This window comes from Alexandromys fortis, unplaced genomic scaffold, assembly GCF_014885135.2.
Source record: "Alexandromys fortis isolate MF-2015 unplaced genomic scaffold, M_Fortis_MF-2015_v1.1 scaffold_45, whole genome shotgun sequence".
NCBI lineage: Eukaryota > Metazoa > Chordata > Mammalia > Rodentia > Cricetidae > Alexandromys > Alexandromys fortis.
In genome coordinates, this window is record NW_026067926.1 from 5,683,776 (window position 1) to 5,701,265 (window position 17,490).

Sequence of the window (17,490 nt, forward strand, 5' to 3'; positions counted from 1 at the left end):
CTCATTCCCTAAATTCTCTAATGTGTATTTGGATAATGTCACAGAACTATATTTCATATATTATCAATTTGCTGAATTTATCAAACTATCATGAGCCACAAGAAAAAAATACTTTTATAAACCATATTTATTCACTAAGTAGCCATAGCACATGACAGCTTTCTCTTGTAGACCTTGAAGCAAATTTCAAACTATTTTTAAATTACTTGAGTGAAAATATGACTAATAAAATTCTTATTCAACTTTTAGGTAAATATTCTAAGATTATGACAATTTTCTAAAAAACAAGTTACTTAGTTTTTTAAAGAGCTTTAATATTTGTTCTGATTTGTATATTAAGACATTAGAATTATTCAATTAAGTTTTGAAAACCAGTGGGGTAGAAATTTGATTTAGAAACTTTCCCGAAAATAGTTTTAAAACCTCTCAGCACCTGATGACCTTTGTTTATGCTGCCAAATTGCAGAAACATTGAGGTGAACACAGAAATTCACTGACTATTTGATTTCAGAATTCAGCCTCTGATGTCATTATTAAAAAGTACTTTAAATTCAGTTTAGAAGCAATTTGCCCATATAACCTGTGGTTCCTGAAGACTGTAGACACTGAATTTGTTTATGGATATCTGAATAATTAGTGGATGAGTTTAAATAGTTTTCCATTCTTTTTTCCTTAGTTCATTTCTTTTGACCTTCCCACTGACAGTCTTTGGCAGTTCTTCAATGAATTCCACCTGTTGGCAGTAAGGGGGAGGAAGGAAATTAGTCCCACACAGCTCTGCTTTGACGGCTAGGTGAAGGGATGGTTGAAGTTTTTCTTTACATTTAGCGTTATGAGCTAATTGACTAAAGTATATTAGGGGCTTCATTTTATCTCAAAATTTTTTACTGTCTATTATTAGTTCTGTTGGGAACCTTTTGTATAGCATGTTTAAGGAGAGAGGTCACTTTAGAAAGGAAAAAACATAGCCAAACCTTTTCCAAAGCACTGAACAAATGCAGGTGAAGCAAGGCTACCCACCTTTCTGGGGTATTTGTAAGGCGCTGTAGTCTTTTTCACGTGCTCCTGAATCTCTTTTTTCAATTGTTCTTGATCATGTGACTTGTAATCAGGATTCAGAACAATAAAAGCCTTTACTACCTAAAGTAAATTTGTAAAACATCAGTGAGTTATGTGTTTGGTGCCTTAATGTGTCTTGTCTGCTTTCATTCCCTATAAATCTTCCTTGTGGGGTGTGAACTGTTGGGGGGGGGGGGTCACGGTGTAGTTTAGCCCCGATGTGTGCTCATGCTCCTAAGTGCCCAGGAAAGCCTTTAGTCTTCTCAGCACCACGGAGCTGGTGGGGCCTACTTTGCACAGGATCACCCTTGAACCCTGCTCTGACTGTATTTTGTAATGTGTGTTCTGATCTGAATTTGATTATCTCTGTCCGTGGCTTCCCCTTAGAAACACGAAGTACAGTTAGTACCTGAGTACTTAAGGCAGTGCACTCAGTACCGCCTCTTCTAGGCCCTACTCAGCCTAGCCCCCATGGCAGGGAGCAGCTCACTCAGGCCAGGCATTCTTTGGGGGGTTTTGAGACAGTCTTGTCATGTATATCAGGCTGGCCTTGACCTCACAGCGGTTCTCCTGTCTCAGTTTCCCAAGTACTGGATTACACTACTCTACTTGGCTTATTTTTTCCTCCTCAGTAAGGATTGAACCCAGGGACTTGTGCACACTCAACGAACATTCTACCTCTGAGCACCTAGCTACACACCCAGCCCTTTTCATACATCTTTATGTAAGGCTGTAATGATTCCATTAGTCATGTCACTATTGTTCTGACCCACATGCATGACCGAGAAGCAGGAGTAGAAATGATGATGGCTGTTGCTATACCCACAAATCCCGTTTCCTAAAGCCCATTCTTTCCATACTGTTTTGGGAGATCTGCCCAGAGTTTTAGGACCTTTAATGGAGAAGGAAGATGCTTGAGTGGGATCCTGTCTAATTGTTTTTTTCTTTCCTGGGCACTGCCAACACTTCCACTCACAGCTTCCACCCCAAATGCGTACCTCTAGAGAGGCAATCCGTATTCACCGTCAAATCCAGAGTCCCACCATGAGCTAGAGTCCAGAGAGGCCCTTACAGGACTAAGTACCCTTTACTTTGGAAACTATCTTAGTTTTTCAAAACAGGGTTTCTCTGTGTTGCCCTGGCAGTCCTACTACTTGCTCTGTAGACCATGGTGTCCTCAAACAGATCCACCTCTGCCTCCCAAGTGCTGGGATTAAAGGTGTGTACTACCACCACCTGGCTAGGAAACTGGAATCTTATTAATTTTACTTTCTGCACCCTTTATAATCTGAGAGGAAAATTTAATCAAAAATTATTTGAAACTGTCACCTAGAAAAGTCATTTGGTGGGCTGGAGAGATGGCTCAGAGGTTAAGAGCAACACTAGCTGTTCTTCCAGAGGACCTGAGTTCAATTCCCTGCAACCACATGGTGCCTCCCAGGTACTTATAATGAGATCTGGCGCCCTCTTCTGGCACACAGGCATACATGCATGCAGAACACTATATACATAATTTTTTTTTTAAAAAAAAGTCATTTGGTAAGAATTGACAACTTGTAACTAAAAATTTTTCATATTGAAAATTGTTTACCAGAGTGGTGTTTTTTAAACAATTTATGACCAGTTACCCTTTTTGTCTTTATCAAAAACCCTTCAATATTCCTACATGTTGATATCACCCGTAAGATTATGCAGGTATCATGTGGTTTTTTTGTTTTTGTTTTTGTTTTTTTGGTTTTTCGAGACAGGGTTTCTCTGTGGCTTTGGAGCCTGTCCTGGCACTAGTTCTGTAGACCAGGCTGGTCTCGAACTCACAGAGATCCGCCTGCCTCTGCCTCCCGAGAGCTGGGATTAAAGGCGTGCGCCACCATCGCCCGGCTATCATGTGTTTCTTGTGAGTAGAATTTTATCCCATTATGTTTTTGTTACTTTTGCAACTTTATGAACATTTTTATTAATTGGAAAAAAAATAAAACCATTTACAGGCTTTGGTTTCGATGTTAACTTATAGCTTTTATAACATATACTTATCTTCCTAAGTCTTTATAAGCCATTACAGAAAATAATAACTTCACGAAAAATATTGTAACATTATGCTTAAAGGGTATGGCCACTGAGCTGGGCAGTGGTGGCACAGATTTTAAATTATAGCACTCAGGAAGCAGAGGCAAGCAGATCTTTGAGTTCCTAACCAGCCAGGGCTACACAGAGAAGCCCTGTCTCAAAAAACCAAAGACCAAAATAACAAAAAAGGATTATGAACACTGAAGTCAGACATCCTGGACCAAAAGGAGTTTGTTATGTGATCTTGATGAACTAAGACTGTCTCTCTGTTTCTCGGTTTCTTACTTTATAAAAGAAGCAAGGATTTGAAAAGCTAGCCTAAATGTGAGGCTTAGCATAACTTCTGGAGCATAAGGAAGCCATCAAAAAAAAAAAAAAAAAGATAGATCTCAGGTGCAGGAGCAAAAAGTACAAAGACTTAGAGCGCTTTGCTTTGGTGTTTTTTAAACCTAAAAACATCATGTTGGCCAACAAGATGCCTCAGGAGGGAAAGGCACTTGCTTTCAAGTTGACACCTGAGTTTGGTCAGAACTCATGTGGTGGAAGAAGAGTGCCAACTCCCAAAAGTTGTCCTCTGACCTCCACATAAGCACCATGGCACAAGCACATACACATACAGAGTGAATAAATAAATGCAACTTTGCAAAAATGATATGAGCTTTTAAGTTTCATTGAAATTTCATGCAAAATTCTTAGATTTTTCTGAGAAGTGTCTGTGGCTGGGCCAGTCCATGTAGCAGCCACCAGCAATGTGTGGCTGTTTGAATTAGGTTTCTTTGATGAGTCTCGTTATGTGACTGAGAGCCCTATATGGTTTTTGGTTTTGTTTTTTAACTAGAGGATGCCAGTGGAGAGCATTTTCATCCCTGCATAAGTCCAAGTCCAACAGTGGCCTTGGTCAAATTCTGAGAGCCACGCAGGCTAAGGAACTTAAGGGCTTGGCCATCTGAGCAAACCTTCCTTCATTCCTTTTATCCTTTCTTTTTTAAGAACTTACCTATCGTTTCTGTTTGATGTGTATGAGTGTTTTGTCTACATGTATGTATGTGCACTGTGTGCAGACCTGATGCCGGGGGTGGTCAGAAGAGCAACAGATACCAGAGAATTGAAGTTAGAGTTCTGAGCCCTGTGTGCGTGCTGGGAAGTGAACCCAGGTCCTCTGCAAGTACAGCAAGTACCCTTAGCCTCTGAGGTGACCCTGCCTGCCTGCATGTTTTTGTTCCTTCCACCACCCCTTCCTTCCTTCCTTCCTTCCTTCCTTCCTTCCTTCCTTCCTTCCTTCCTTCCTTCCACAGTCCACTGTTTTAAAGTCACATTTACAATATTCAACATTGTTTTTGTAAATAACAACACATCTAGTCCCTTTACCCCTTTTGAAAATCTTGTCTTTTAAGGAAGATTTATCCTACCGTAATACTCTGGTCTCCTACCAGAGTAGTGCACACTTGTAATTCCAGCATTTTGGTTTTTTTCGTGTCTTTTAATATCCTTCAATTTAGAGTAACTCCCTATGTTTTTGCTTTCTCTTGTGACATTGATATTCCTTAGTTCAGATTGTATTTTTATTACATGATTAGATGTATTTTACACAACTTTGTTTTACTCTTAGTGCATATGCTGGTCTCATGGAAGAATGTGAACATAAGCACCTTCTTTGTCAATCTGAGGTTAAGGACCAGGATGGGGTGTGCCAGGTGGTAGTTAGTGCACTTGCCTACTGCATGCAAGTTTAGTCCCCGCACTTTTGAAGCAGAGGCTGGAGGAACCACATCACGTGACCTTTTTAAAGCAGGAAAGTAAATAAATAAAGTAGCTTACAGGAAGCATACATTCCACACACTTTAAATTTCTTGAAAATGTAACTAGGGGCAGCAGCAGTTAAGAGGCCTGGCTGCTCTTCCAGAGAACCCAGATTCCATTCCCAGCACCCACCCACACGGCAGCTCACAACTGTCTGTAACTACAGTTCCGAGGGATCTGACACCCTTACACAGCAGGCAAAACACAAATGCACATAAAATACAAGTAAATCATTTTTTTAAAAAGGAAAATACAATTAAGCATACACCACTAGGGGTGGGGGCAGAGAGGAAGACTGGGAATCAAATCCCAGGCCTTGCATATGCAAGACAAGTTCTCCACTGTTGAGTTACAGCTTCCCTGAAAATAGGATTTTCAAAGCAAAGCAGCCTGCTAAATCCCTTAAAAAGTTGAAGTATGAAAATCAGCTGAGAAAAAAAGTAGAGGAAAATACTCATTTAAAATCTTACTTGCTTTTAGATAATAGACCTGAGAATAAGCTAAAAATTCATGATTGTCAAATGTAGTTTGGCTTAACTGTATTAGGAATTCTTAAAATAGGCAACAGGAGACACTACACAGTAAGCTGCAGGACTGTCATAAGCAAATAAAGCCAATATTTGGGATAGTGTCTAAGTCTTCATTTTATCTGATTTTAATCAGTTCTTCTAGAACTTATTGCCTAATCAAAGATCTAGTTAGCCCTTTCCTAGAGCAGGGCCCCTTTCCTAGAGCAGGCAGGCCTGCACAGAGAGTAAAAGGCTCCCTGTGCAGCACACTGCTGTTTTGTGCATGGCTGCCTTGGGACCCCACCTCCATCCTCCAGCATCAGGGGTTGCAGCCCACCAGTGTTGGGAAGGGCAAATTTTCCCCTCATTCTGGCTAACACCAACATTACACCAAGCCTCTAGAACTGCTTGACTGTATCGTACTGGAATACCTGGCGCTCTCTAAGCTCACCTGGTCCTAAAGGCTCCACAACCAGCCTCTCCCAGATAAGCTCTAGTCTAGGTGGATAGACTGAGGGTGACAGCAGGAGTGAGAGGAGCTAAGACCCTGTGAGTGAGATCGGCCATTCGTGAAGACCACAGGTTATCCTCTGGCATCAAAGTCCTTTTAGGAAAAACAATCTTGGAAGGAGAGCCACCCTCGTTTCTTTTCAAGTACAGTACTGTTTAAGAGTCTGTGTTTAGGGGCTGTGAAGATGGTTCAGCGAGTAAAGCTTAAGAACGTGGGTCTGCCATCCCCGGCCCCATACCAGTGCAGCTTCGCCATCCCCGGCCCCGTGGCAGTGCAGCTCTGCCGCCCAACACGGCGGGCAGGAGATTGGTAGCAGGCAGGGCCTTACTAGCCCACCCACCAGCCTAGCCTAAACAGTGAGCCCCAATTTCAGGGAGATACCGCGTCTCAAAAACCTAGGGTGAGCCGGGCGGTGGTGGCGCACGCCTTTAATCCCAGCACTCGGGAGGCAGAGGCAGGCAGATCTCTGAGTTCGAGACCAGCCTGGTCTACAAGAGCTAGTTCCAGGACAGGCTCCAAAACCACAGAGAAACCCTGTCTCGGAAAAAAAAAAAAAAAAAAAAAAAACCTAGGGTGAAGAAGTGACTGGGGAAGATATCACAATATCTACACATGCCTATATACAGGGAAATCACATCCACATATATGCTATATGCTTAGAACACACAAAATCACGCAAGTGAAGTATGTGTTTAGCTGATCAACAAAACTGAAAGTCTAGATGAATCAGTTCTCTTACCTCTCCTCTGACAGGGTCTGGGCTGCTGACAACAGCTGATTCTGCGATGGAAGGATGTTCTATCAGGGCACTTTCTACTTCAAATGGTCCAATGCGGTAGCTAGGAGACATGACAGGAACTCCTCAGGGTGAGTTATAGATGCACCCCGGAATGCTTGATTAACAGGCATGCACACACGGAAGGGAAGTTTACCCAGAGGATAATATAACATCATCTGATCTGGCAACAAACCAGAAATAGCCATCTTCATCCATATAGCCCCTGTCCCCAGTGATGTAAAAATTCCCTCGTATAGTTGAGGCTGTTTTTGAAGGATTATCCTGCAAAGCAAATAGCATTTGTTAATCTTATGAATGTGACTCTTTTCTCCAGTCATTTTTAAACATTCAAAGAAAAAGAAAGTTTGGCCCCTTTAAGAAGCCTCCGAAGGAAGAGGAACCAGAGTGAAGTAGGAATGACTTGCCAGCATGGAGCTTAGCCCAACATAAAGAAATCGCAATTACAAAGACTTAGTGCAACTCCTGGAGAATTTTTTTTAAAGATTTATTTATTTATTATGTATACAACATTCCTTCCATGTATGTTTGTATGCCAGAAGAGGGCACCAGATCTCATTACAGATGGTTGTGAGCCACCATGTGGTTGCTGGGAATTGAACTCAGGACCTTTGGAGGAGCAGGCAATGCTCTCAACCACTGAGCCATCTCTCCAGCCCCCTGGAGAATGTTTTATGTAGATAATAAGATAAATGTAGGAGCAACCCAAAGCCTTGGAGAGTAGGTAGAATTAAGCCTTTTTCTAAACAATACCTAACAATTGCTGGAAAAAAGAGAAGGGTTAAAAAAAAGCCCAATGCTTAATTCAGACCAGATGTGTTATTTGCTTTGGTTTGTTTTATATAAGAGACCAGTTCTATAACTGGCATAAAAAGAAAAAACAAAGTTGCTGCCTTCCATAAAGTTCACTATCATGTGTTATCTGGACCTCTTAGTATATTGATATAAACTTTGCTCTAATCTGTATGCCATGACTAGATATAAGAAAGCTAGCGAGATTAATTTACTTAATTTTTTTGGCCCCATTCCTTATTTCTCTAGTTCTACTGGAGTGGGTAGAGAGCTAATCAGATGTCAGGGAAGTAAGTGTGCTCTGTTTACTAGTTGGAAAGGATCTTCAGATGTTAAGAAATCATAGATAAGAGCCCCCTTTTATGGTTCCCTTCCAAGGAGAGGGCACCAAAGTGTTATCTGGCAAGAATGTTATTTTTTTAATTGCCTATATTTAGGGTTATTATCCAGGGCCATGGATATCTCAAGGAAAGACAAAGTTCCTGGGCTTGTTTTGTAAAAATTGGAATGTTACCAAATACTTTGTTTGGTTTTGGTATAAGGTCTCAAGTATTCTAGACTGGCTTCAAACTTGCTTTGCAGTAACTGAGGATGATTTTGAATTTGTGGCCTTCCTGCTTCTGTATCCCATATGCTGGGATTATGCTTTTTGAAGAATAAATAGAAAACAAGTTTTTAAAATAAAGTTCTTACTACATAGTGAGTAAAAAGGCCAAATGGTCGCTCAGGAAGCACTTGAACACCTATGTCCCCTTCTTGTCCAGGAGGAAGAATAGCACCATTTTCATCTAAAATCTAGAATAGAACAGGACAGTTTATTTAAAGCAATTTTAAATTAATGCCACATTTGAAATTTTACCTTTGAATCATTTTGGCAAGAATATACACTTAAAAATATTTTAACTATACTTTAAATTCTTTTTTATATAATTTTTTAAAGACTTTTTTTATTGTTATGTGCACAGTATTCTGTCTGCATTATGCCTACAGACCAGAAGAGGACGCCAGATCTCATTACAGATGGTTGTGAGCCACCATGTGGTTGCTGGGAATTGAACTCAGGACCTTTGGAACCTTTGGAAAAGCAACCAATGCTCTTAACCTCTGAACCATTTCTCCAGCCCCCTACTTTAAATTCTTAAATGTATTATTTACCTAAGTGATCATTGAATAAAACATTATAAAATGCAAAATCAAAACGTGAAAAGATAGTAAAATTTTTCTCACTTCTACCACCAGTAATGTTTTGGTAATGTCCTTTGGGACAATTCTAGACAGGAAATACTAGGATTACTTGGCAAGTTTTACAACCCGCTTTTGTCATTTAGCAATATGCCTTTGTTAGGCGTGGATTCGTTGAGTCGAATGTACCAGGGAAGAGAAGTAAGAACTACTATTTCAGTCACGTAACCCTGTGTGAACTGCATGATGAACCTGAGAAATATTGATCCCATCTACAACTAAACTTCAATTAAACCTACGTCTGAGCCCTGCCCTTTGGAAATTGATTCAGTTTTGCCTTTTTGCCACTGTTGCTTCCCTTCCTTTTTTATATGAATATTAGTGCACATCCTTTGTCTATATCTGACTTTGAACCTGGCTTGGCCTAATAAAACTTTAACCCCGTACAAAGTGTGCAGATGGGGAAATAAAATGCTTTCGAAACTCAAGCATCAGAGGGTAATAAGGGCCGTGTTAAAGAAAGCCTGGAAACAGATGGGCAGGCAGAGAGAGAAGTGTGTGCTGCAGCCACTTTGAACCTGGTTGATCCTGTCAGAGGTCCAGTCTTCCCTCACCACATAACTGGTGGCCAAGAGTGTGGCTGCTGGAGCCAGATTGCTTAAGACTGTGTTCCCACTCTGGGCTCTGGCTGTACCAGCATGGGTAAGTTCTTTGCTTTATCTACATACTCACCTGCAGAATGGTCCTCTTATTAGTTTATGTTCAGGATATTTCTGGAAATTAAATGCCCAGAATTCATGGCACAATACAGGTGTTTGCAACAATAGTAAGAGAGTATTAAGCCAACCTTTCTCACCCATCTGTCTTTTGGCGTAGAATTTAAGGTATAAATAACATGGAATTATATCACATTTAAAGGAGTGTAGGTGAGTGTAAGCAGACATGCAAACCTTCACATCAAAAGCAGGAGAAGGCTTTCCCATTGAGCCAGGCTTAATTTTCATCCCTTTGAAATTTCCACAGATCAGCACCTGATTAAGGAGAAGAAAGTGAGGTAACTTCAGAAGTAATATAAAATACTACTTCATCTGCCATGCATTTATACTACAGAACTTAGCTGTGCATCAGGGTCAGCAGGAAATCCATAAAATCCCTCCTCTCATGGAATATGGATATTGACAGTTTACAACTATACACAATAAAGAGGTGAAAAAATATATGTCTGTATTAACATTTGTACTTAGCGTAACACAATGGATACTATGCTAGTTGTGTGTAAATAATTAAGTTTTTATTATTGTTTCATTTAGAAATTTCAACATTGCCAGATAATAAAACTCAGAGTTGAAAAATACAGACATTATAAATAAGACACACCCAATGAAGATGTCAACTTTCCCATTTCTCTGCTGGTCTTATCGCCCCTTCTACTACAAAATAAATATGTTCTTCATTATCAGTTTTCTCTAGAGCTCTTCAGTGGTGCTGAGGATTGAACTGAGGTCTCCCATATGCTAGGAAAGTGCTCAGCCACTAAACTACAACCCCCCCAACAATGTTTTTTTTTTTTATCTGCATGAGTACTTTAAAGAATTCATTTTATTATATCATATATTTTAGGTATTTGCTTGTTCACATTGCCTAGGCTGGTCTTGAACTCACTGCATAGCTGAGAATGACCTTGAATTTGACCCTCCTCCCTCTACTTTTAGAGTGTGGGGGGGGGCGTCGCAGGGATGCTTCAGCATCTGCTTTCTAAGGGCACACTCCCAGCTCACTCAATGCTTCGGGGAACCAGAAACTAACTGCTTTCTATTTTGTGACTCTTTAGAAAGTTCTGTGTCACATAGCGCCAATACTTTTCTCATTAAAAATATTGTGACATTCTTTCCTCAACCAGTTAATCATTTTTCTCAAAAATATGATAGTTTATTTGCAATTAATTTTTCTCAAGCTTTTCTTTATTTAAAAAATAATTGTTTCCTAACCACACCTTTCTGTATCCCTCGAACAATCATAAGAACACATGAGACACTTTGGCTTTTGTTTATCTGACTAATCACATCTAGCCCTGTCTTCAGTGGGGCAGGTACCGTTTCTGTCTGTCCGTATCCTTCGTAGATGTCTAGGCCTGTCTTCCTTCTCCATTGTTCCATCACTTCAGGGTTGATTGGTTCCCCAGCACTCACACAGTGCTTCAAGCTTTTGAACTTATAGCTTCTCCAAAAACACGGAGTGAGTTAGGTTGAGAAGAAAAAAATGGTGAGACAGGGGAATTAGGCTTATTGCTAATACGAAATAAGCAGATCTCTCTTATATATAAAGTAGAACTCTGATGCTAAAAGCAGGTTGCTCTAATGCTAGGTTCTCTGTTTGTCTGTCTGTCTGTCTCTCCTCAGAGAATCACTTGTTGCAAAGAAATACCATGACATCTTTAGGGACGGTAACCCCATAGTTACACACACACACACACACACACACTTGCAACATGTAGCCCTGGAACTTGCTATATATATACCATGCTGGTTTTGAACTTGACCTCTGTCTCCCAAGTGCTGGGATTAAGTGTACCACTATGCCCAGCTCTAGAACGATATTTTAAATCTATTAAAAATCACCTCCCAACTGTGAACTGAAGTTCTCTGAAGATGCCACATGAGTGTGGAAGCTCTCACAGGCTAAGTGGCGGCGCTTCATGATTGTGGTGAGATGGAATGTCAGGGATGGAGGCCCAAAATTGTCTTGGCACTCTCAGTAGTAATTTATTAGTAACTCATGTATCTAATCTTATCCTCATTTTATTAGGTAAAACTCTTGAAATGTATTGTTAAAAGTAGACGGTCACTGGTTCCCACCAACTCTAAAACTGAGACAGTTATAGCACCAGAGATCTACAGAAAGCGTCCCCTTCTGCTTCCCCTCTAGGCTGCCTACCTGATGCCATCACCAATGTATTGGGCAAAAGCATTGATTCATGCCTTCCTTTTGCTCTGTGACTATGAAAGTACATTAATTGCTTCCACAGTAGAACATGTCATTCAAGGTCATCTGAATCCATGTCCTTGACCCATAGGCAGTTTTATTTGGCTCAGAACAAACTCTGACTTACTCTCTTTAGAGCAAGAGCTGTGCTTTGCATCAACACAGGAGACCAGAAGTGCTGAGCTGTGAGCACAGAGACAGTAGCTTCTTTTCAGAGCAATAATCAAGCATTTCAATGGAATCACGGGAGATATAATGCATACATTCTCACTTTTGTTTTCTGGGAGAATTTGCAAAAAGGAACTACCTGTCTACTATCTCAGCTCAGTAATAGCTGTCACCCAAAGATTAAATACCCCCTTTATTATAACCACTCACTACACTCAGAGCTCTAGACATGGTCTAATCTTCCCTTTCTTCTCTCTGTTAGTGGGAACCTGATCTTGACCAGCGACTATCTTTATAAAATGTCAACAATAAAGCAAAGGAGGAAGAGAAAAAAACCCACTATCCTATACCGACTAGTCAGATCTGTTGGTTGGACAGACAAGTGTTTCATTTCTAGCTTCCTTTTCCTCCTCTCTCCCCTGACTGAGTGTCCCTTTACCCATGTCTCACCTGATGGTATCATTCTGTACAAGCATTCGGTAGGCAGTTGGCGCAGAACAGAAGACAGTGATGGGGAACTTGGAGAGGGTCTGCAGTTTGGAAAGAGCAAATTGTCTCACATGAAATGTTTGATCTGCCAGAGGCACAGCACAATGTAAACTTTATTTTGATGTTAATGTACTCAGATCTTCTCCTGTCTTTGTGGACTTTGCAGAGGTAGATATCTTAAAACTCTGATCCCTGCATTTACTTTAGTTGCCAGTGCATCGGTGATACCACTAATGCTAACACATCTCTAACCATGAACCTCCTCTGGTCTGCCTTACTTGCAAGATGGAAGTCGGCTCAAAACGGGGCAAATAGTGTGCAAACACACATGCTCCTTGGATCCATGGAGAAAAAACACTACTCCATGCAGACTTTGCCCAACCTGTGTCTGACGTATTCCACATCACATCCGAGTCTGTCAAATCCAGCCAGAATCTGGAATACAAACAGCCCTGTTGTATACATTTGTTAAAGTGGTAGGAATTGCATGCACACAAATGTATGTAGAAATTTAAATGTGCAAAGCATGTAAATTTGTTGAAAAACAAATTTAAAAGGCCAGTGCACAAATGACTCCATGGAAGTACCTTCCGTTGACAGATAATCCTAAACCAAAACTGCTGTGGGTATGTCCGATCATCTTAGGATGCCCGGTTGTCCCGCTGGTGAAGTAGATGGCCATCATCTCATTGTGCCTTGTGTTCACGCAGGTATGGTTGTCGCTGGCATGTCTGCAAAAGACAGTCTACAGTATACAGTATACAGTCTACATGTATACAGTGCCCAACTGTGACCTCTGAGGAGGACTCGAACACCCATGTGCTTGGGCCTCTTCAGCGTATGAACCAGTAACTTGGATTCAGTCCTGAGGTAAAGACGGCTCTATCTCTGCCCTTTTACTTGTGTGATGTGAATGGCTACCTTCACAATTGTGAGTCTGCTAGGGACAGTTCCCATCCAAAACAGGTGAACACTGCAGGGTCTTCTACTATAGATTTTCACAGCCCTAAGGATTGATTCAAAGCCCAGGATTCCCAGTGTGTTAGCTGAGAGCTTCATAGGGAATACATAGAAAATTAATCTCTTCCTCTGCTCAATCCTACATCCTTCTCTTCTTTCACAAGAGAACTCCCTGGTAAGCCTCCTGTACACCATTCTCCATCTCAAGGACCGCTTTTTAAAAGTCTCAACCAGACTCCGTACTTCAAAGCTTGGCACTGTTAGTTCTGTAATGATCGCTGATTATTTTTGCTAATTATTGCTTTCATTTGCATTTACCTCCCTTATACTGAATTGAATACTTTTCTCTGTCTTGCTTCTCTCTGTGGGGCATTGTTCTAAGATTGAGGCTACTCACCTCATCATCTCCTTGAGGTTCCCCCACCCTTCTCTGGAGTGCTGAGACACAATGAGTTTGGAGGTGAGATTTTCACATTTAGCTGCCACAGCATCTACGGCTGGGGCTAATGCATCATCAGTAATAATGCACTTTGCTTTTGAAGACTGTAGTCTGTAGAGGATGTCTTTCTGGGTCAGCTGAGTGGTTCCCGGAATTAAAACTGTCCCTAAAGGAATAGAAAAGTAATAATGTTTAGAAAGGTTAACCTCTATTATGGAAATTAGAATATGGTAACTAGTACATTCACGTCCTATGTGCCTCAGAATGATTTAGTGAGTTAACTAGAGAAGATATCTATGTGTCTGCCATTGCTCCGACTTTTGCCTTTCAAGAGATCTCCAAGTCTATAGCCCTTTTGCCCTAACAAGAGAACATTAAATGCTGAGTGATTGTCTTGTGTTTGAAGATCACCCATAATGTTCAGATTGAAGGAATTTTGATTGAAAAATAATATTTAATATTGATTATGTGCTTCAGTGCCAGATTATTATTCTATTTTGCATATTTTAACTTTTCCATCCAAACATCTCCAATGTAAACAGGTGTTCATTGCGTGTTTCACAGCTTATTAGTAACGAATGAAATTGCAGGAGTTAGAATCTGCCGCTGGACCCAGAGCTGGACATGTAACCACTCCAGCTCAGTGATCTTACACTGCACTGATTGTTTTATTTTTCTTGACACATGTATCTTTCTGTGGCCCTCCTCTTGCCTGTCATCAATTACAATGTAAGGTGTAGTGTGTTGGTGTCCAGGAGCCAGACACCCATAAACTTCTTCCTTAATAAGCCCTTCACCTCTGTGAACCTCAGCTTCTGAATGTAAAATTGAGATTATAAAAATACATCCCTTGTAGGATTATTCCAGGATTAAATGAGTTATAGCATGTGATAAGTTTAGAATAAAATGTAATACATCTTAGCTCTTAGCTTTTGTTTTTTTTTTTTAAAGAATGAAAGGATATTTTGCCTGAATAGACATGCTAATGTGGAAGAGGGCGTCTCATGAAGTCCCACCCTAGACAAAGGACTACAGGCAACTGATGACTGCTAGAGTGGGAAATTAGCCCCTCCCAGGAATGAGCACTGAATTCTTATCCAATACAAAGTGGTCATCTCTGAAACCAAAGGACTCAGGAGATTGCATCATGTGTTGTGCATCTATCTGTACTCATATGTAATAATAAAGAGGCCATCAGCTTGAAAGTCAGGGAGCGATGTGGGAAGCACTGGAGGGAGGGGACATGGAAGGGGCTGGAGGGAGGAAAGGAAAGGGGAAGTAATATAATCATGTTTTAATTAAAATGTATGTGATATCTATTCTTGGTTGCCCACTTGCCTGCATCAGGAATTAAATAAAATGTATAGGGTATACCTGTAAGGGATTTTTCTTGATCAAATCATTTAAAATAGGAAGACCCACCCTAAATCTGGATTTTTTTTAAGTGGGAAGATCCACCCTTAATCTGGGCCACACCTGCTGGTGGCAACCTTTATAAAGGACGCGGAAGAGGGAAGCTTGCTCTTTCCCTGGTTGCCCTCACTCTCGCTGACAAGTCCATTTTTTCACTGACACTAGAGTCTACTTCTTCAGCATTCTGATGTCTACGGAAGCCCAGCTGAGACACTCAGCCTTGTGGACTGAACAACTGCTAGATTCTTGGACTTTCCGTTGAGAAACAGCCTGTGTTGCAATTGTCAGATCATAGCCTGTAAGCCACTTTAATAAATCCCATGTATATGAGTATATATGGACGTATTTAGCCATCCTAACAGTTAGGGTTTCTCTAGAGAACCCTGACTAATACAATGTATTAAAAACAAATTAAAAATAAAATATAAATAATTTCAAAATAAAGAATCTACCGCCTGGGTTGGAAAGATGGCTCAGTGCTGAAGAGCACCCAGTGCTCTTGCAGAGGACCTAAGTTAGTTTCCAGCACCCATGTCAGGCAGCTCACAATAGCCCATGTGACTCCAGCCCCTGTGCACATGCACACATGCACGCACACAGGAATACACACACAGGCATACACACATGCATGCACACACACACACATGCACACACACAGGCATACACACACATGCACACACACAGGCATACACACACATGCATGCACACACACACATGCACGCACACAGGCATACACACACATGCACACACACATGCACGCACACAGGCATACACACACATGCACGCACACAGGCATACACACGCACACACACACACAATATCAATCCTTAGAAGAGGAACCTGCCATCTCTCTTTGTTTCTATCACTCACCCACCTGCTTCTGTACCCTACATCTGTCTTCTGGGATGCACGATTTTAGCCCCCAGTCTTTAAGAGATAGTAGATGGCATTTACCTCTGGGTGTTTCTTACCCTTCCCAAGTGATATGTGAATTAGAAACCCAGAAATGTATGTAGATTTCTAGGCCGTGTGCCAGAGTTTTAGATTTAGAAGATGTTCAGAATTTGTTTCTGGCAAATTCCCAGCAATACCTATGCCACTGGGCCAACATCACGCTTTTAGAACTGCAGGTGAGCATTGCTCTTCTTCATCGCCAAGTACCTCCCTTGTTTTGAAGGCACATTAAAATTCACTGGACTGCTCTGCCATTTAATGGTGTCTTCTTAAACACTTTAAAATTCCTCCAAAGGGTCAGAGAGATGGTTCACTGGGTAAAAGTGTTAAAGAATACCAACCTGAGTTCAATCCCCACATCTCACGGTAGAAGGAAAGAACAGACTCCTGAAAGCTGTCTGGTTTCCCCATGGCACCTGTCTACCTGAATGCACACCACATACACACACACACACACCATAAACACAAACAGTTGAAGCAAAACTCCCTTTAAAGTCACCTTACAGTTACACTCCTCTAAATTTTCAAAGTATACCACATGTGAAAATGAAAATGTAAAAAATTATGGACAGCTTCTGTTTCCTATTTGCAAATAAGCAATATATGCCACTCTCTGTAAGAAACAGAATTGAACAATATGTTGAAGTCTCCTACCCCCGTCCTTCTCTCTGCCCCACAGTCACCCCGAGACAGCCCTTATCCAGACTTATGTATTAACCATATCTTTCCCTTTCTTCATCTTGTTATCATCTATGTGTAGAATCCCAAGCAATATACAAGTTCTATTGAGTTAAGACTTCAATTTTCAGCTAGCTATTGTGGATTATTCCTTTACACTGTGTGAAGATGTGTCACTGTGATTGGCTTAATAAAGAGCTGAATGGCCATTAGCTGGGCAGGAAGAGGTTAGGCGGCACTTCTGGGGACAGAGAGCCCTGGGAAGAAGAGAGGAAAAGCCGCCAGCCATACATGGGGTAACTAGGATGAGTCTAATGGAGATTAGGTATTGAGCATGTGGAAAACGTAGTTAAAAGTATGGGGTAAGTTATAAGAGCTAGTTAGAAACAAGCCTAAACTAAGGCTGAGCTTTTATAATTAATAGTAAGTCTCTGTGTCATGATCTGTGAGCTGGCAGCCCAAAGAAAAATCCATTTACAACTAGTTAGTGCGGTGGGGGGACGCTGAGACAGGGTTTCTCTGTGAAACAGCCTTGGCTGTGTTGGAACTTGCTTTGTAGACCATGGAGCCTTGAACACAAAGAGATTTACCTGCCTTTGCTGGGATTAAAGGTGTGTACCACCACACCTGGCTTTTAGGGTTTGTTTCAATGTGTTGTGTGTGCTTGTGTCTGTGTTTTATGAGTATATGTACA

General features: G+C 41.0%; 1 protein-coding gene and 1 long non-coding RNA gene across 9 annotated transcripts in view; one reads left to right on the forward strand and one right to left on the reverse strand.

Moving 5' to 3' along the window:
• Window positions 1-109: 109 nt before the first annotated feature.
• Acsm3 (acyl-CoA synthetase medium chain family member 3) overlaps window positions 110-17,490 on the reverse strand; it is a 26,619-nt gene continuing 9,238 nt past the window's right edge. For 6 of the 7 annotated variants that reach the window (XM_050143294.1, XM_050143295.1, XM_050143298.1 and 3 more), the window contains 11 exons: window positions 13,710-13,917; window positions 12,940-13,083; window positions 12,631-12,787; window positions 12,314-12,393; window positions 10,807-10,930; window positions 9,664-9,744; window positions 8,225-8,326; window positions 6,876-7,003; window positions 6,683-6,782; window positions 1,021-1,140; window positions 110-733 (listed from right to left, as the gene is read on the reverse strand). In XM_050143294.1, coding sequence (XP_049999251.1) covers window positions 647-733; window positions 1,021-1,140; window positions 6,683-6,782; window positions 6,876-7,003; window positions 8,225-8,326; window positions 9,664-9,744; window positions 10,807-10,930; window positions 12,314-12,393; window positions 12,631-12,787; window positions 12,940-13,083; window positions 13,710-13,917 — 1,331 coding nt within the window. In that variant the 3' untranslated portion in view covers window positions 110-646. The remainder of the gene's footprint in view (window positions 734-1,020; window positions 1,141-6,682; window positions 6,783-6,875; window positions 7,004-8,224; window positions 8,327-9,663; window positions 9,745-10,806; window positions 10,931-12,313; window positions 12,394-12,630; window positions 12,788-12,939; window positions 13,084-13,709; window positions 13,918-17,490) is intronic. The other variant, XM_050143301.1, reaches the window with a different exon arrangement.
• LOC126502369 (uncharacterized) overlaps window positions 13,092-17,490 on the forward strand; it is an 11,820-nt gene continuing 7,421 nt past the window's right edge. Inside the window, exon 1 of one of the 2 annotated variants that reach the window (XR_007591910.1) lies at window positions 13,092-13,222. This is a non-coding gene — a long non-coding RNA (uncharacterized lncRNA). Of the gene's footprint in view, window positions 13,223-13,924; window positions 15,463-17,490 lie in introns of those variants that run through there. The other variant, XR_007591911.1, reaches the window with a different exon arrangement.